This window comes from Saccopteryx leptura, chromosome 4, assembly GCF_036850995.1.
Source record: "Saccopteryx leptura isolate mSacLep1 chromosome 4, mSacLep1_pri_phased_curated, whole genome shotgun sequence".
NCBI lineage: Eukaryota > Metazoa > Chordata > Mammalia > Chiroptera > Emballonuridae > Saccopteryx > Saccopteryx leptura.
The window spans coordinates 130,766,014-130,786,451 of NC_089506.1; the positions used below are offsets into that span (position 1 = coordinate 130,766,014).

General features: G+C 38.6%; 1 protein-coding gene across 2 annotated transcripts in view; it reads left to right on the forward strand.

Moving 5' to 3' along the window:
- AP3B1 (adaptor related protein complex 3 subunit beta 1) overlaps positions 1-20,438 on the forward strand; it is a 315,994-nt gene that overhangs the window by 209,587 nt on the left and 85,969 nt on the right. For both annotated transcript variants that reach the window (XM_066381706.1, XM_066381707.1), the window contains exon 22: positions 17,072-17,178. In XM_066381706.1, the coding sequence (XP_066237803.1) occupies positions 17,072-17,178 (107 nt within the window). The remainder of the gene's footprint in view (positions 1-17,071; positions 17,179-20,438) is intronic.

The window sequence follows — 20,438 nt, forward strand, 5'->3', positions numbered from 1 at the left end:
AATTGGTTGACAATACACTAGAAAGTATTTATACTAAGGTAATAATGGACTAATAATAGATTAGGCTTAGAAGTAGCAATATGCTTTATTTTGGCAATCATATTTTATATTTATGGAAAGTAAAAATTTTTTAGTACCCTATACCAGTGGTCCCCAACCCCCGGGCCGCGGACCAGTAGTGGTCCGTAGAGAAAGAATAAATAACTTACATTATTTCTGTTTTACTTATATTTAAGTCTGAACGATGTTTTATTTTTAAAAAATGACCAGATTCCCTCTGTTACATCTAAGACTCACTCTTGATGCTTGTCTCATAAGTTCGACAATTATATTTAAAAATAGCACAGTTTTTACACCGGTCGCATAATTTTATTTTGTGCATTTATCTGTCCCACCCTAAAGGCTGGTCCATGAAAATATTTTCTGACATTAAACCAGTCCGTGGCCCAAAAAAGGTTGGGGACCACTGCCTTATACCATGTCATCTCAATAGGATGATCATTAAGGAGCAATCATATTCTGGTGTTCTTTTATAACTATTGTAACCTGTATAGATACACTGTTAGTGTAACTAATTAATTGATGTGCTTTAAAACTGTTTATAACCCAACAATAATCGTACTTCAGATAATAATGTTGTTAATATTGTTGAGTAAATTGTAGTATGGGCAGTAGAGTGGCGTGGCTAAGAGGACAACGGAGCTAGACTGTCTGAGCTTGAATCCTAGTTCTGTTACATACTAGTTCTGTATAACCTTTGGAAAGTTATTTACTCTCTCTGTGCTCTAGTTGCTTTATCTATAAAATTGGGGTAATAGTAATACTTTTAAGGAGCATTAATAGAATTAAATGGGTCGATAAATGGAAAAGCACTTAAAACTGTGCTTGGCACCTGGTAAGCATTATATAAAGTGTTAGCGATGATGGAGATGATGATGGCAAAGATGCAGCAGCAGCAAATTATATTTAATAAGTTAATTATGTTCATATTAAATTATTAAATATTGAAAGTTTTACTTCTTAAAATTTTTAAATTCTTTATTGATTTTAGAAAGGAAGGGAGACAAACAATTGATTTGTTGTTCCAGTTATTTATGCATTTATTGGTTGATTCTTGCGTGTGCCCTGACTGGGGATGGAACCCACAATCTTGGTTTATCGGGACAGTGCTCTAACCAACTAAGCTACCCGGCCAGGGCACTTACTAAATTTTTTTTTAAGAATTTATTTTTTAGTGAAAAGAGAGAAACACAGAGAGAGAGATATTGAGAAAAAATGGGGGGAGAAAAGAGGAAGCATCAACTCCCATATGTGCCTTGACCAGGCAAGACTACGGTTTCAAACCTGTGACCTCAGTGTTGAGGTCAACGCTTTATCCACTGCACCACCACTGGTCAAGCCACACTTCTTAAATTTTAAAGCAAAACTTTAATCAGGAGAATAATTATACAGTTATTTTATTAAATATTCTCTTTAAGAAAAAAACATTTTGTGGGAAATTTTAAAAAGAAAAAATGGGTTTGTAATCTAAATACCCTGGGTTTACAGTGACATATCAGTTCAGGTTCCTTTTATATGCAAACCATACCCCCCAAAAAAGAACTGAATCATACTGAGATACTGGGTTTTTTCTTATTAAATTTATTAGAGTAACACTGGTTAACAAAATTATACAGGTGTCAGGTGCACAATTCTTCAGCACATCCTCTGTACAATGTACTGTGTGGTCACTCCCCCAAGTCAGGTCTTCATCCATCAGCATTTATGCCCCTGTGCACTCCTCTGCCTCCCTTTTCCTCACTTCCCCTCAGCAGTCACCACGCTTGTCCATGTCAGTAGTTCTTTTTTCTCTTTTCTTCCCTTTGAGATACTGTTTAATTATTTGCTTCTTTCTCTGTTTATCATACAGATTGCTTTCCATGCCATAAATATTCCTCAGCAACTTCATTTTAAATAACTGTATGGTCATCTTTTATATTGTTATAATAAATTCTAGTTAACAGGTTTACTATTGTGGGAAATTTAACTTATCATTTTTTGCTATAATAATCAGTGAAGCAATACACATTATCTTAAGAACATTATTGCCTTATCTCCATGAATTTTTCCTTAAGCTAAATTTCCAGGAGTAGAATTGCTGGGACAAAGGCTTTAAAGAATTCTGTTGTAAAATTGCCTTCCACTATGCTTATACCAACTTAAACAGTTTTAGAAGGAGATCCCTTTTGAACTTTGTATTTAAACAACTTTGCCAATCGATAGGTGTAAATGGTATCTCATTTTAATTTCTATGCCATTAAAAAAACCCCAAAACTACATAGAGTCATTTTGTCTCTTACACATTAATTAAATACACCAGCATAGTCATCTGGCTTCACAATCCAATTTAGGATAAACTTTCAGTGTGACCCTTCATCCTTCCAGACCTGTACACAGATGTGTAGTCATTATTTTAATACCAAAACTTCTGTCTTCTGAAACGATATTCAAGGCCTATCTTTTTAATGACTTTTTCCTTTGGTCTTTGATGCCCTTTTCCTAAGTCTTTAGCCAAGCCATAGTTGAAATTAGAAGCTTTTTATACTCAATTTTTATTACTAAATAGCTAACATTTTGGATGGATAGGTGGATGGATCGATAGATGGACAAATGGATGGATAGATGGACAGGCAGATGGATGGAAGGACAAACAAATAAACAAGCGTGCATGTTAGAACCCATCAACCTGCTGCATGGAAAGAAAGGCAACATATATATATATATATATATATTTTTTTTTTAATGGAGATAATGAAATAAATATATTTGGTATAAAAGAGATCCTGTCTTTATCTTGATTTTTTGCCTAGCTTGATTTTTTAAAAATTAATTTTAATGGGGTGATATTGATAAATCAGGGTACATATAATATGTTCAGAGAAAACATCTCTAGGTTATTTTGACATTTGATTATGATGCATTCCCATCACCCAAAGTTCTGTTGTCTTCTGTCACCTTCTAACTAGTTTTCTTTGTGCCCCTCCCCTCCCCCAACCCTCTACCTCTCCTCTCCCCCACCCCGTAACCCCCACACTCTTGTCCATGTCTCTGAGTCTCATTTTTATGTCCCATCTATGTATGGAATCATATAGTTCTTAGTTTTTTCTGATTTATTTATTTCACTCAGTATAATGTTATCAAGGTCCATCCATGTTGTTCTAAATGATCCGATGTCATCATTTCTTATGGCTGAGTAGTATTCCATAGTATGTATGTACCAAAGCTTTTTAATCCACTCGTCCACGGACACTTTGGCTGTTTCCAGATCTTCGCTATTGTGAACAATGCTACCATAAACATGGGGGTGCATTTCTTCTTTTCAAACAGTGCTATGGTGTTCTTGGGGTATATTCCTAAAAGTGGTATAGCTGGGTCAAAAGGCAGTTCGATTTTTAATTTCTTGAGGAATCTCCATACTGTTCTCCACAGAGGCTGCACCAGTCTGCATTCCCACCAGCAGTGCAGGAGGGTTCCCTTTTCTCCACATCCTCGCCAGCATTTATTCTGTGTTATTTTGTTGATGAGCGCCATTCTGGCTGGTGTAAGATGATATCTCATTTTGGTTTTAATTTGCATTTCTCTAATGGTTAGTGATGTTGAGCATTTTTTCATCTGCCTATTGGCCATCTGTATGTCCTCTTTGGAGAAGTGTCTATTCATTTCTTTTGCCCATTTTTTGATTGGATTGTTTGTCTTCCTGGTATTGAGTTTTACAAGTTCTTTATAAATTTTGGTTATTAACCCCTTATCAGACGTATTGTCAAATATGTTCTCCCATTGTGTAGTTTGTCTTTTTATTCTGTTCTTATTGTCTTTAGCTGTGCAAAAGCTTTTTAGTTTGATATAGTCCCATTTGTTTATCCTGTCTTTTATTTCACTTGCCCATGGAGATAAATCGGCAAATATATTGCTGCGAGAGATGTCAGAGAGCTTACTGCCTGTGTTTTCTTCTAAGATGCTTATGGTTTCACGGCTTACATTTAAGACTTTTATCCATTTTGAGTTTATTTTTGTGAATGGTGTAAGTTGGTGGTCTAGTTTCATTTTTTGGCAGGTAGCTAGGTGTCCAATTTTCCCAACACCATTTGTTGAAGAGGCTGTCTTTACTCCAATGTATGCTCTTACCTCCTTTGTCAAATATCAGTTGTCCGTAGAGCTGTGGGTTTATTTCTGGGTTCTCAGTTCTGTTCCATTGATCTATATGCTTGTTCTTATGCCAGTACCAGGCTGTTTTGAGTACAGTGGCCTTGTAGTATAACTTGATATCCGGGAGTGTGATACCTCCCACTTTATTCTTCCTTTTCAACATTGCTGAGGCTATTCGTGTTCTCTTTTGGTTCCATATTAATATTTGGAATATGTGTTCTATATCTTTGAAGTAAGTCATTGGTATTTTAATTGATATTGCATTGAGTTTATAAATTGCTTTGGGTAATATAGACATTTTAATGATGTTTATTCTTCCTAACCATGAGCACGGTATATGCTTCCACTTGTTTGTATCTTCCCTGATTTGTTTTATCAATGTTTTATAATTTTCTGAGTACAAGTCTTTAATCTCCCTGGTTAAATTTATTTCTAGGTACTTTATTTTTTTGGTTGCAATGGTGAAGGGGAGTGCTTCCTTAATTTCTCTTCCCTACAGTTCATTGTTAGTGTATAATAATGCCTCTGATTTCTGAGTATTAATTTTGTATCCTGCCATTTTGCTGAATTAATTTATCAGGTCTAGTAGTTTTTTGACTGAGCCATTAGGGTTTTCTGTATACAATCTCATATCATCTGCAAATAATGATAGTTTTACTTCTTCTTTTCCAATCTGGATGCCTTTTATTTCTCTTTCTTGTTTGATTGCTGTGGCTAGGACTTCCAGAACTATGTTGAATAAGAGTGGTGAGAGAGGGCACCTCTGCCTTGTTCCTGATCTTAAGGGGATTGCTTTTAATTTTTGCCCATTGAGTATGATGTTGGCTGTGGGTTTGTCATAGATGGCTTTTATCATATTGAGGTATGTTACCTGTATTCCCACTTTGCTGAGAGTTTTGATCATGAATGGGTGCTGGATTTTATCAAACGCTTTTTCTGCATGTATTGAAATTATCATGTGGCTTTCCTCCTTCCTTTCGTTTATGTGATGAATCACATTGATTGATTTGCGAATATTGTACCAGCCTTGCCTCCCGAGAATAAATCCCACTTGATCATGGTGTTTGAATTTTTCATATATTTCTGGATCCGGTTAGCTAATATTTTGTTGAGGATTTTAGCATCTAAATTCATCAGGGATATTGGCCTATAATTTTCTTTCTTTGTGTTGTCTTCGCCTGGTTTTGGAATCAGAATTGTACTCGCCTCATTAAAGGAGCTTGGAAGTCTTCCTTCCTCTTGAATTTTTTGAAATAGCTTGAGAAAGATAGGAGTTAGTTCTTCTTTGAATATTTGGTAGAATTCACTTGTGAAGCCATCAGCCCAGGACTTTTCTTTGTTGGGAGTTCTTTGATAACTGTTTCAATCTCATTTGTTGCAATTGGTCTGTTTAGGTTTTCTGATTCTTCCAGATTAAGTTTTGGAAGATTATATATTTCAAGGAATTTGTCCATTTCATCTAGGTTGTCTAGTTTTTTGGCGTATAGTTCTTCATAGTATTTTCTTACAATATTTTGTATTTCTGTTATGTCAGTTGTTATTTCTCCACTCTCATTTCTAATTTTATTTATTTGAGTCCTCTTTCTTTTTTTCTTGGTGAGTCTGGTTAAAGGTTCATCGATCTTGTTTACCTTTTCAAGGAACCAGCTCCTGGTTTCATTGATCCTCTGTATTGTTTCTTTAGCCTCTGTCATTTATTTCTTCTCTGATCTTTATTATTTCCTTCCTTCTACTAGCTCTGGGCTTTACTTGCTGTTCTTTTTCTAGTTCTTTTAGATGCAGGTTCAAGTTGTTTATTTGAGCTTTCTCTAGGTTCTTAATGCATGCATGTAATGCTATGAACTTCCCTCTCTGGTCTGCTTTTGTTTTGTCCCATAAATTTTGAGTTGATATATGCTCGTTATCGTTTGTTTCTAGGGATGTTTTTATTTCTTTTTTTATCTCATTGTTAAGCCATTTGTTATTTAACAGCATGCTAGTTAGTTTCCAAGTGTTTGATTATTTTTTAGTTTTTCTGTTGTGGTTGATTTCTAGTTTCATGCCATTGTGATCAGAGAAAGTACTCAATATGATTTAATCTTTTTAAATTTGTTGAGGCCTCTTTTGTGCCCTAACATGTGGTCTATCCTACCATGAGCACTTGAAAAGAATGTATATTCTGCTCTTTAGGGTGAAAGGTTCTGAAGGTATCTTATTAAATTGAGTTGATCTAGTATGTCCTTTAAGTCAGCTGTTTCTTTGTTAATTTTCTTTCTATAGGAGCTATCTAGTGATGTCATTTGGGTATTGAAATCCCCTACCATTATAGTATTGCTGTTGATCTCGCCCTTTAAATCCATCAAAGTCTGCTTTATATATTTAGGTGCTCCTATATTAGGTGCGTAGATATTTATAATGGTTATATCTTCCCATTGGATTGCTCCCTTTATCATTATGTAGTGACCTTCTTTATCTCTAACTATAGTCTTTGTTTTCAAGTCTATTTTGTCTGATATAAGTATTGCTACCCAGCTTTTTTTTCATTTCCATTTGCGTGAAATATTTTTTCCATACTTTTATCTTCAGTCTATGTGCAGCTTTTGTTTTAGGGTGTGTCTCTTGTAGACAGCATATGTATGGGTCCTGTTTTCTTATCCACACAGCTACCCTATATCTTTTGATCGGATCATATAATCCATTTACATTTAAGGTTATTGATATATAGTTGTTTATTGCCATTTTATTCTTTAAAACTGTATTCCTCTTTTATTCTCTTTCTCCTTTGATCTGTTTACAACAGGTCCCTTAGCATTTCTTGCAGCATTGGTTTGGTTGTAGTGAATTCCTTGAGTTTTTTGTTTTTTTTTGTCTGGAAAGCTTTTTATTTCTCCTTCAATTTTAAATGATAGCCTTGCTGGATAAAGTAGTCTTGGTTGTAGGCTCTTGTTCTGCATTACTTTGAATATTTCTTGCTGTTCCTATCTGGCCTCAAGTGTTTCTGTTGATAAGTCAGAAGTCATCCTTATGGGTGATAGCTCCTTTGTAGGTGATAGTCTTTTTTTCTCTAGTAGCTTTTAATATTTTCTCTTTATCATTTAGCTTTGGTATTTTAATTACGATGTGTCTTGGTGTAAATTTCTTTAGTTTCTTTTTAATGGAGTTCTCTGTGCTTCTTGGACTTGTGAGATATTTTCCTGCCTTAATTGAAGGAAGTTTTCAGCTATGATATGCTTGAACAAAGTCTCTATCCCTTGTTCTTTCTCTTCTTCTTCAGGAACCCCTATGATGCAGATGTTATTTCTCTTCATGTTGTCACAGAGCTCTCTAAGAGTTTCCTCAGACTTTTTGAATCTCTTTTTTTTTTCTGCTCTGCTTCCGTGCCTTTATTAATCTTGTCCTCTAACTCGCTGATTCGATTCTCAGCTTCATCCATCCTGCTTTTAATTCCTTCCATTGAGTTCATTTCTCATACTGTATTTGTCATTTCCGACTGATTCTTTTTTATTATTTCAATGTCCTTTTTTATATTTGCTATCTTTATTTAGGTGTTCGTAATGACCATCTATGGTTGTTCTGATATCTTTGAGCATCCTAACAATCGTTATTTTAAACTCTGCATCTGGTAATTTGATTATATCTGACTCAGGTCCTTTTCTTGGGATTTCTCTTGATTCATTTGTGTTTCATTTCTCTGCCTTCTCATTTTGTCTATGTAAAAGAAGGATTTGGCCACTGGAGTTTAGTGGGTGTGGCCTCTGTGTTCCCTATGTGAGGTCTGTCTGCAGGCCTTCCACCCCCTCCATTGTTGGTGCCTATGGCGTTCGGGTATGGGCATTGCCGGCGCCTGCCCACTGGGGCTGTTGCTGTGGTTTCTGCCTCTCCTTCACTGGAGTGGCTGTATCACGTGCTCGGGTATACAAGCCTCGGTGGACTTGGCCTTCACCCCACCCCTGTGGGTAGTGTTATGCCCGGCCCTGAGGGCAGGGGTGAGCACTTTTGCTCAGCTGCGGGTCACCGCCTGATTCCAGGCTTTCGTTCCACCCCTGCAGGAGGAGCCCCCTCGTGGGACAGCTGCAAGCCTTATCTCCACTGGCCAGGCAGGACTGCGTGCCCACTCTCAGTAGCAGGACTGCGCCTGTTTTGGGCTTTTGGTTCCACTCCTGAGGAGGAGCCGGCTCTCAAGTCAGGCCACCAGCCTCTGTTCCATGGGCAGGGCTGTGCTCCTGCGCCCTTGCTGAAGGGCAGGTCTCCACCCCTTCCAGGGCTCCTTCCCTTCCCCCGCAGGCTGGATTGCAGGCGGCCTGCCGCTGGGCTTGACCACTTTTGCACGCCTCCTCCTCCCCAGTTGGGCAAGACTGAGCTCACACCTGGGCCCCAGTGGTGGCCACCCGGCTTCCGTCCTTGCCGACAGAATCATGCTTCCGCGTCCTGCCGCCACCCACCCTCTGGTGAGCCCTCAGCCGAGTGGGTGGGTGCACTGCAGCTCAGACCCTAACACTCACTACTGTAGACCCAAAAGCTCCCTCCTTCTAAGCGACTCTGCTCTGAGTGCCGCAGGAGAGCTTCTTTGGCTGGTGTCCTGCTTCCCTTTGCTGGTATTGCTGTTTTCAGGGGAAATAATTCACTTCAGATTTGGGGAGTGACTCATCCCAGGGGTTAGGGTGACTGTCTCTCAAAATGTTTCTCCCTGTGCCTCCTAGATTACACTCTCTTCCTGTTGCTCTGGTCCTCTCCTCTCTCCCCGTTCCCTGAAGCCCCGGGTGAGGGGTTGAGAGAGGTTTTCTGCGCGGTCCCTTTAAGAAGAATTCTGGGTCTGAGAAATCACTCTCTCACAAACAGTATTCTGTCTTGTTTCCAGCTAAATACTGTCCGTACGCCTCTTCTGGGCTCTGGGGCTGCAGGCTGGGGCTTTGTTCCTGGGATTCAGGACCCTCCCCTCTCTGCTAAACTCACCTCCTGCCACGCGAGTCTGTCCCGGCTACCTTCGCTCCGGTGAGCTGGGCAGCCCTCTCCACGTCTCCACTTTTTCTACCAGTCTCGGTGTGGCTTCTTCAGTGTTCCTTGGTTGAAGAGTCCTCTTAGTTTAGTCCAAAGTTGGTTTTTCCAGATGATGGTTCTTAAAATTAGTTTGTAATCCACTTTGGTTCTGGGAGGTGGAAGTTGGTATGTCCACCTACTCCATCGCCATCTTTACTCTCCGAAAGGCAACATATTTTGATCCAGGTTAGAATAACTCGTTTCTAATCTTACAGTGGTTCTACCATTCACTTGTTTGCTGACCTTGGCAAGGCTTAATCTTCCTATACCTGAGTTTACAATGTCTTCAATGTAAATGCCTTTTTATTGTCATTACCTTCATTCCTTTTAACATCTTTGCCTATGCTGTTGTCAGTTCTTCCTCACTGCCAACCTGAGTGCTTTTTTGTCAGTCTGTCCCTTTTTTTGGTAGTTTTTTTTAAATTTAAGATTTTATTTATTGATGTTTTAGAGAGAGGAGAAAGAGAGACAGAAGTGGGGGAGGATCTGGAAGCATGAGCTTGTAGTAGTTGCTTCATATGTGCCTTGACCAGACAAGCCCGAGGTTTCGAAATGGTGACTTCAGCATTCCAGGTGTATGCTCTATTCCAGGCGTGGTCAACAGTTTTTGCCCCTGGCCAGATTAGAAAGAAAACTTTTTTCATGAACCGGATGAAATATTAAAATTAAAAAATGTTAAATACAAAAACCATTTGTTCAAGTAAACAACATTTTATTATGTAATTTGTTTATGAATAAATGTGAGTGAAAAAATTTTAATAGACAATATTATTTTAATAAATATATATTTTAATAAAAATATAATTACATACTGAATAAATATCCAAATTGTATCACAATCGAAACCATATTTAATTAATAGAATGAGCTTGAAGGGGTTATATCGCAAGTAAAACAATTATTTTGTTTTACAATCAGCCTGGACACGTTTTCAGTTACCAACTACAGCTATTGTCTATGCTACAATGCCACTTGATTCAGCACACTTGACCACAAAAATAACGGTTTGACCTTGGGTGCATAGTGGCAAACTCCGCCTAAAAGAATGTGGGTTTTGCATCGCCGCTAAACGTCAAACAGTTCATATCGAGTACAGACGAGTACAAAGGTTGTAAATCTTTATAATGGAATTTTTTAAAAAAATAAAGAAGTATCACAAATACATTCGACTAATTATTGGAAGTTAACCCTAGATTAGTTACACGCGGAATTCTTTTCCGCATATCACTATCTTCTTAAATATTTAGATTTCCAATTATCAAAGATGCTTCCGCTTCTGAGTAGCTGAGATTCTAAAGTAGCGGAGAATATTAAAAATTTAATCGCAGGCCATATGTTGGCTATGCCTGCTCTATTCACTGTGCAACCGCAGGTCTGGCTTTTTGGTAGATTTTTAACAGTTCCCTTGAGTGTAGTGGCTTTCAACCCTTTTACACTTGGGGACCAGTGAAAATAGAAGGATTATTTCAGGGACTGCTAAGATAGAAATAAAAAACATCATTAGTATTTTGTGTATTATCTTTTAATTATACTATAAAATGAAAATTCTATAAAATAACAAGATGAATATGCAGTGTAGTATCAGTTGGATATATTCAACAAAGAAAACATGTCCAGGTTTATCATAATGTCCTGTGGGTAATTATTACTGTTTCTAATAGTCAAACCTACATTTATTTTTAAAGGAATCAAGGCCCTTAAAATAACGTGTATGGGTAAAAAATTAAAAATAGAACTACCTTGTGATCCACTAATTCTACTTCTGGGAATATTTCCAAAAGAAACAGAAAGACTTAACTCAAAAAGATATCTGTACTCTCATAGTCATAGCAGCATTATTTACAATAAGACAGAGGAAAAACCTAAATATCCATTTCGATGGATGGATAAAGAAGTTGTGGTATATATACAATATAATATTATTTAGCCATTAAATATGAGCAAATTCTGCCAATTGTGATGACATGAAAGGACTTTGTGGGCATTATACTATATGAAATAAGTCAGAGAAAAAAATAGTGTATGATCTCATTTATATATGAAATTTAAAAATCAAACAAACAGCCTGACCTGTGGTGGCGCAGTGGATAAAGCGTTGACCTGGAAATGCTGAGGTCGCCGGTTCGAAACCCTGGGCTTGCCTGGTCAAGGCACATATGGGAGTTGATGCTTCCAGCTCCTCCCCCCTTCTCTCTCTCTGTCTCTCCTCTCTGTCTCTCCCTCTCCTCTCTAAAATGAATAAATTAAAAAAAAAATCAAACAAACAAAAACATCCCAAACTCAGAAAAAGAGATCAATCTTGTGGTTACCAAAGGTAGCAGGTAGAAGAGGGAGAATTGGATGAGGTAGTCAAAGTTCAAACTTAACAGTTGTAAGATAAATAAGTACTAGAAATGGAATGCACAATGTGATAACTATAGTTAACACTGCTGTATAGAAAAGTTGTTAAACAGCCTGACCTGTAGTGGTGCAGTGGGTAAAAGCGTTGACCTGGAATGCTGAGGTTGCTGGTTCAAAACCCCAGTCTCGCCTGGTCAAGGCACATATGGGAGTTGATGCTTTCTGCTCCTCCCTCCCTTCTCTGTCTCTCTCTCTCTCTCTCTCTGTGTTTCCTCTCTCTAAAAAATGAATAAAAAATCTAAAAAAAACAAAAAAAAAAACAAAAAAAAAAAAGAAAAGTTGTTAAACAGAGTTAAAAGAGTTTTCATCACAGAGAATTAATTTTCATCACTTTTCTTTTTAATTTATGTATATGTATATCTTAATAGAATACAACTGAAATTTCTAGAAAGCATTATTTAATTCAAGTAAAGGTAGTGCAAAATCTGCTGATGCTTCTTTGCAAGAATACTTGATATCTGAGGCTGCAGTATTGTTTCTGAGAGATGAAACACTGCATTGAAATCTATTCGGTTTCTCTGGTTTTTATTAGTTATAGGGCCAAAACAATCTTCTCACACAGGTAGAGTCAAATGTGATTAAAAACTTAATAGTTTTGTATCTAAGAGCTGGATATTCTTTCAGTGATATCCAAAATTGTGACAATGAGCATTTTATATGTGGACACAAGAGTCACATCAGAAGGTAAATCTATCAATTTTTTTTTTCACAAAGATTAAGGAAGCAGGACTTGATATCTTTCATGAATGGGTTATTGATCCAGAGGTTGCCTTTACAGTGATCCTCATTTTCAGGGTAATAATGGTCAAAGGTTTGAACTAATGCTTTTAAATGTTGACTTACTATATTAAATAGGAATTTCCAGTTGGTATCTGGAGCAATCAAAAAGTCTTGGTAAAGTGGAAACATTTCTATATCTTCCTGTATGCGACTTTCCCAGAGAACAAGTTTCTTTAAAAAGAAATGCATCCAACTCATTTCTTTTTTTTTTTTTAACATTCTTTTAAAGATTTGATTTATTCAATTTTCAGAGAGGAGAGAGAGATGAGAGAGAGAGAGAGGGGGGGGGGGAGAGAGAGAGAAAGGAGCAGGAAGGAGCATCAACTCCCATATGTGTCTTGACCAGGCAAGCCCAGGGTATCGAACAGGCGACCTCAGCGTTCCAGGTCGACGCTTTGTCCCACTACGCCACCACAGGTCAGGCCCATCCAACTCATTTCTTAATGTAAAAGTATTTGTATTAAAACCATCGAAGAGAAATATATAGTTCGATGAGGCTAAATATAACCACCATATATGCAAGCTTAGTCATTAATTTTTCATCCAACTAATGCAGAGTTTTGCTCTTGCAGAAATTGTTTCAGTTCTTCTCTCAGCTTGGAAAGGCATGATGAGCACTTCCACTAGAGAGCCACCTCACTTCTTCGTGGAGAACTAGATACTGGGGTTGTTAACCGTGCTTTCACTTAGTGTCCTGAACAGTCTGCAGTTAAAACCTGTCCTACAGATATCAGTGATGATCTTCACTGTGTCATTCATTGCTGTGTTCAATTCAGGGGAAAGTTTCTTAGCAACTAAATCCTGCCAGTGAATCATAGAGTATATGGACAACATTTCTGGTTGTGCAATGTTCTTTATTTTCACAGCTACTCCTGATTGACATCCAGACATACTTGCAGCACCATTTGGACACATGCCATTGCACTTTCCCTAGTGTCAGCCTTTGGCTTGAGAGTACTCATTAAGAGCATTAAATATCTCTGCACTAGTGGTCCCACCGGTAGATCATGACAACAGAGTAGTCCTCCCCTAAAGTCTTTATCATCAATATATGTCAAGAAGCTAAGTAGAATAGCAAGGTTACTCATGTCAGTTGATTCATCAAATGGCAAAACATTTCAATTTCTTTATCCCTCCCCCTACAATTTGCTCTTATTTTATTTTTATTTTCTTAAGTGAGAGGAGGGGATAGAGAGACAGACTCCTGCATGCATCCCAACCAGGATCCACAGGGCAAACCCCCATCTGGGGCCAATGCTCAAACCACTGGCTGCAGAGGGAAAGTGGAAGAGGAAGAGGAAGAGAGGAAGACGTGGCAGAGGGAGGGGAAGAGAAGCAGGTGGGCGCTTCTCCTGTGTGCCCTGACCGGGGATCGAACCTGGGACTTCCGCACGCCAGGCCAACTGAGCCAACCACTCTATCCACTGAGCGAACCAGCCTGGGCCAAAATTTTCTCTTTAATATAGTTTGGCCACATTAATAGTTCTTCTGTGAATGGTATTGTCTAAAAGTAATAGAGCCTCAAGTTTTTGTGTAGCTTGAGCACCCATAATTTCCTGAGTGACATTTAAGATTCAAGACTTTACTAATTCTTCACCAGTAGTGAACAGGTTTTTTTTGATATTCAAAGGTTAGCTAAATAAAACACTTGAAGCAGCAACTTATCAGTAGTCATCATTTTCTTCCTTTGAATTTTCTGATTTTTTCATTTGGTTGTATAATCTTTCAAAACAATCCAATGGCTTCTCAATAAGATTGTTATGCTTCAAATGTAAATAATAAGTTGAGAAGGTTCCATTGCATCATTTGACAGTTTCAGGACATTCTATACACAAGGGCTGTGGCATCATTTTAAATCAGATTTTAAGTACTACTTATCATACTGCCCAGCAAAGTTTCCTTTTTATTTTTTAGTTTCTGTTGCACCTGCCAAATTATCAACATATTTTTGTTTCACTATTTCTTTTATACTTAAAGCACTAGTTTTGGTTTACTTTCAGTGTCCTCACTACTTTTTTTTTTGACCATTGTTTTCGCCTTTGAAGCAAGTTAAAATATTTTTTTTCTCCATTTTGTAGGATTTAAAATTTATAGCACAATAACACTAAAACACAATTTATTTGCAAACAAGGTGGACACATTCCGAACAGGCGAACATATCCACAACAATATGCATAAGTGTGAAAAAAATGTACTACTGAGAGGGAGGGGACTGGAAACAGAAACATATAACAATTAAGTTTTATTGTACTGCATACAGTAGTGCAGGGGTCCCCAAACTTTTTACACAGGGGGCCAGTTCACTGTCCCTCAGACCATTGGAGGGCCGGACTATTAAAAAAAAAAAACTATGAACAAATCCCTATGCACACTGCACATATCTTATTTTAAAGTAAAAAAACAAAATGGGAACAAATGCAATATTTAAAATAAATAACAAGTAAATTTAAATCAACAAACTGACCAGTATTTCAATGGGAACTATGCTCCTCTGACTGACCACCAATGAAAGAGGTGCCCCTTTTGGAAGTGCGGCAGGGGCCGGATAAATGGCCTCAGGGGGCCGCATGCCGCCCGGGCTGTAGTTTGGGGACCCCTGCAGTAGTGCATTGTGATGCGAGGTTGTAGTTGCTTTCCAAATTTCACATGTATGATGCATTGAACACTACATAAGTTTGTCTGAAATGCTATTTGTGCGTGAAGAAAATGAACTTAAAGAGAAAGGGTGTGGGAGTTAGAGCCTACACATAACCTAGTCAGCTGGAAATGGAAACACCCAATAAATAAAGTTTTATCTTACCATGCATAATGGTACATGCTAGTGCTTGATTTCCAAACTTCGCATGTCAATGCATTGACTACTACATAAGTTTGTCCGACTGCTTTTTGTTTATTGCACATGATTTTTAAATTCTCTACATGGTGCAAAAGGTTGTTCAAACGGGCCAATAAGTTCCAGAGATATCTAAGACAACCTCAATAGTATTTTTATCAATAATACAGGCTCATGAGTAGCAATCAACCTGAGCATAAAAGAATTTGACTAAAATCATTGGGTCTACCCTATTCATACATCAGGATGGTTAACTTTTTCGCAGACTAACACGAAATTTCTGATGGACTGGCAATTGTAAAACACTATTTTAATGTAAAAGATAAATCCAACCCCCTGAGGTTTCCAATCTCTCATCTCTTAGCCTTTGTTTACATTTTCTTATCCAGATCTTATCCTCACTGAAAAACTGGACTTCATTTCCTCCTATTTATGAAGCCGTCATATCCCCGTTGATCCTTTTTTTTCTTTTCCAACTCCCCGTGGCACTGCTGATTCTGTAGTGGTTTTCAGCGCAGGTCTGCAGAAGTTGGGGATCTGTAGCAGTGAGTGTTTCAGGCACACCAGAGGACTGCAGGCGAGAAAGCAGGGCTCCACTCCTCCTTCACCCATCTCCATTCTGCTTTTTATGTTGAGGATGCTGACATTTTAGTTAAGGTTTCCTTTGAAAATTTCCTTCTGTTGGCAGTATCATTTATGAACTGTATTGTTACTTTTTTTTTTTCTTTCAGCATGTGTATCTCTTTTTTCAGTTAGATGTTCAGTTGAAAACAGGGACCATATCTTGAGCCATACTTCAAGAAATATTTATTGCTAATTTTATGGATTAATATTTGTTCTGCCTAGTTTATGGAGTATTGTGAAACCAAAATGAGAAAAATATGCTCTGTAAAGTGATGTCAAGTTAAGTAAATGTTACTTCCTTTATAGTGTTATTTTGTAGTGAGAGTTTGATGGAAGCTAAAACTTTTTTTTTACATTTTAATGTATTTCACTCAGCAAACAGTTGAGCAATTACTAAGCACTAAAGTCTGCTTACACAGACTAGTAAAAATAAAAACGTAAAGACAAATTTTCTATCACGAGAGAGACGTGGTGGTAGAAGTCTGTGCAGACATTTCTGTGGAACAAAGACGGCACAGACAAGCTGTGTGTAGGTGAGTCAGGTTGTACTTTCTAAGAGGCTATCTTAATGAGTAGAAGTTACTAGGTGAGCAAGGTAGAGAAGTACCTTCCTGGCAGAGGGAGTAGAAAATAAAAGCTCAGCGGCATGAAATAAGGCCTTGGGGACTGTTAGTTGGGAGAGCTAGAACATAGGAGTGGCTGATGAAACTGGAGATATTCACTGGCCACATCTAGCTACTTAAGTTAATTAAAAATAAAAATGCAGTTCTTTAGTCATACTAGCAACATTTCAAGAGACATTAGGTGTATGTGCTCCTGGCCAGCATATTGGACAGCACAGCTATAGAATATTCCCATGATCACAGGAAGTTCTTTGGGCAGTGCTAAGCTAGATCACAGAAGATCTCGCACACTTCATTAAGGAGTTGAGCTTTTATAGGCAGTTGTGAGCCTTTCAAGAGTCTTAAACAGGGAAGTAATGGAATTTCTTTATCTTTTTCTTTTAGTAAAGTTGCTGGGTAATAAATGTTAGTGATAAATAATTATGTTTTAAAAACTATTACTCAAGATATTTATATCCTTATTTCGTTACAGGATTTGCCATTATGTTTTGAAAGCTATGACTAGTAACTGCCATGGCTTCGTAGATTTACTAACAAAATAACAATGTTGCTTTTAATAATATGAATTAAATCTTCATGCACATTTGCTAATTCGGGCCTTTTTTTACAGTTAACCCAATATCCTCTCCAGTTGCATGTCCCACACCAGCTCTTCCTACAAGCTTGATAGCTGATCTTGAAGGTTTAAATTTGTCAAATTCTTCATCAGTCATCAGTGTAAGTAATTTCTAAAATACATTAGCTCAGTTTTCAAATAATGGCATTGCATCGTTTCTATTAAAATAAAAGAAATTGGAATACATTCTTAGTTTTGAACAGTGTCTGCCCTAACAAGTTCAATTCAGATCTGACCTTTTAATTTTGTCTTGCTCTGCCTAAGCCATTATCATCTCAGTTTACTTCTGCTTGTAAACCACATTTAATTCTGTGTACATATTTCTCTGGTACTGTTCTCCATCTGTAATACAGTACAGGGGGCGATGCTCTGCCCATCTGGGGCGTCGCTCTGCTGCAATCAGAGCCATTCTAGCGCCTGAGGCAGAGGCCATGGAGCCATCCTCAGCACCCGGGCCAACTTTGCTCCAGTGGAGCCTTGGCTGCAGGAGGGGAAGAGAGAGACAGAGAGGAAGGAGAGGGGGAGGAGTGGAGAAGCAGATGGGCGCTTCTCCTGTGTGCCCTGGCCCGGAATCGAACCCAGGACTCCTGCACGCCAGGCTGACGCTCTACCACTGAGCCAACCGGCCAGGGCCATGAGAACAGTGAGTTTTGGCGGAGTTCTGGCTTGAGTAGCTGTGTGTCCCTGGCTGCAGGTCCGGCAGGGCACTGCTAGTGCGTGCTAGTGCGGCATCTTTGATCTGAGCCGCCAGGAGCATAGAGCTGCTACTGCCTGAAGTGGGAAAGAGGAGTTCCTCATTCCTGTAAATGCCCTCTTCAAAGCAAATGTGACAGCAGGGCCATGCGATGAAATACTCGGAAGAGCTATGTGCATTTCTGTTCAGCTTTGGTCTGCTCACTTAGAAAGTATAGCTGAAAACTCTTGAGCTTATAATGTTTTTAAGTTGCAGAGTGCAGTTATCTCATAACCACTCAAAAATTAGTAAGAACCGTATTTGAGATTTTAGTTTGCCTTTCTTTTTGCTAAACGGAAAAGGCACATTAAAAGATGTGAGGAGAAAACAGTGAAAATAAGCAGTTAACTCATTTATTTAAGTAATATTTATTGAGTATTTGTGGTAGACTGTAAAGAGAAAGTGGTAATCAAAAAATCTACAGTGAAGCCGTTAGTTAGACCTTGAAGGAGGCCCCTGAAAATTTGGGAGGCAGGCCCTGGGCAGTTGGCTCAGTGGTAGAGCGTCGGCCTGGCGTGCAAGGGGTCCCGGGTTCGATTCCTGGCCAGGGCACACAGGAGAAGCGCCCATCTGCTTCTCCACCCTTCCCCCTCTCCTTCCTCTCTGTCTCTCTCTTCCCCTCCCGCAGCCGAGGCTCCATTGGAGCAAGGAAAGCCCGGGTGCTGGGGATGGCTCCTTGGCCTCTGCCCCAGGCGCTAGAGTGGCTCTGGTCGCGACAGAGCGACGCCCCGGAGGGGCAGAGCATCGCCCCCTGTTGGGCATGCCGGGTGGATCCCGGTTGGGCGCATGCGGGAGTCTGTCTGACTGTCTCTCCCCATTTCCAGCTTCGGAAAAATACAAAAAAAAAAAATAAAAAAAAAAATTGGGAGGCAGTAGTGTATAAATGTCTTACGCTGATATCAGATTACCAGGGTACAAATCCCTATTTTGCTACTTAATAGCTATGTGATTTTGGGCAAATTGGTAGGTAACTTTTCTACACCTCCGTTTGCTATGAAGATAATATCTCCCTAACAGGATAGTTGTGAGATTAATAGGATAATAAATGTAAAGCTCTTAGAACAGTGACTGACAAATTGTTTTCGCTCAATAAATGTTAACTAATATTTTCTCAAGTGATGTGATACGTGATAATGGACCCTGAGTAGACTTTCACACTTTATTAGCTATAAGAAGAAGCAGTTGGGATTAGAAAAGTTTATAGTAAATTTTCATTCATCACAAAGTAATTGATATTACCCTTTTATACTAACAAAATATTTATTGGGTGGTCTCTTTAAAGGAAAAGAAAAGCACTCCTTTCAGAGTGTGCAAAAACAGACTGCCCAGGATGTAGCTGAATGAAGTGCAATCACAGCATTCATCCCCAAAAGTTAACAAAGTGATCAAACAGTAGTAATAAGAATGGCAACCAGAAATCCACCAGCAACAATCAAAGAAAGAAAGGAGTAGACCTTTAAACAAGGAAAAAGCTAGCACTTGAAAAGGGAAACCTGTAGAAATAAATTGAATATTCTGGTGCAAAATGGCTTTGCTCCTAATACCTCCAGCCATAAAAACAATACTTAAAAAAATAATGAATCAACCAATTGTAAGATTTCTCATTATGTGTACAAATTTAGAAGGAAATGGACTGGAAACATCAGAGGAAAGATAAAAAAACCCAAACCCTTAAATATTACGACCCTCATATAATGGTGTGGGACCTCAGCAAGTACAGGAGTCCTTTGGATCTTGAAATGAAATTCATAGATAAGAATACACTTGTAATTTTAAAATCAACATGTTGCCCTGTTTGAATAGAAAAAAGATAAAAGTGCCCTGACTGGTTGGCTCAGTGGTGGAGCATTAGCCTGGCGTATGGAAGTCCTGGGTTGGATTTCCAGTCAGGGCACACAGGAGAAGTGACTATCTGCTTCTCTACCCCCTTCATCTTCCACAGCTATGGCTCGAGTGGTTCGAGCAAGTTGGTCCCAGGCGCTGAGGATGGCTCTATGGCCTCCCCTCAGGCACTAATAGCTCAGTTGCTGAGCAATAGAGCAGCAGCTCCAGATGGGCAGAGCATCGCCTAGTAGGGGGCTTGCCAGGTAGATCCTGGTCGGGGTGTATGCGGGAGTCTGTCTCTGCCTCCCATCTCTCACTTAATAAAGAAAAAGAAAAAAGATAAAAGTAACTTATAATAAAGTAATAGTTACATTATATATAAACTCTTGACCATAACTGCACTAGCAGTGTAATGAAGGAGTTAAATGATGCAGGCACTCATATGTAGAACCACCATGAATGTAGCAGCTGTGAATGCAGACCGAAACAATTGTGTTGCATTAGCAACTCAAATGCTATGAGTCGTAATGTTGCCACAAGTAACGTAAATTTCCCAAACATTGAACAGTTTTTCTGGTACAATAATTGCGTTCCTGGAAAACTGAGTATATTAAAACCTTGCAAAAATACTTTTCTAGAATCAGGTAATTTTAAAGAATTTATCCCCTCATGAATGTCCAACCAGACATTTGGAAGTTGTGAGGGACATGATACAGTCTTTATTGTGTCCCATTCAGTCCAGGATGTCTATCATCCCTGGCCTAACCCCTTAAAGCTATTTGCATCCTTTACTGTCCCTTCCCC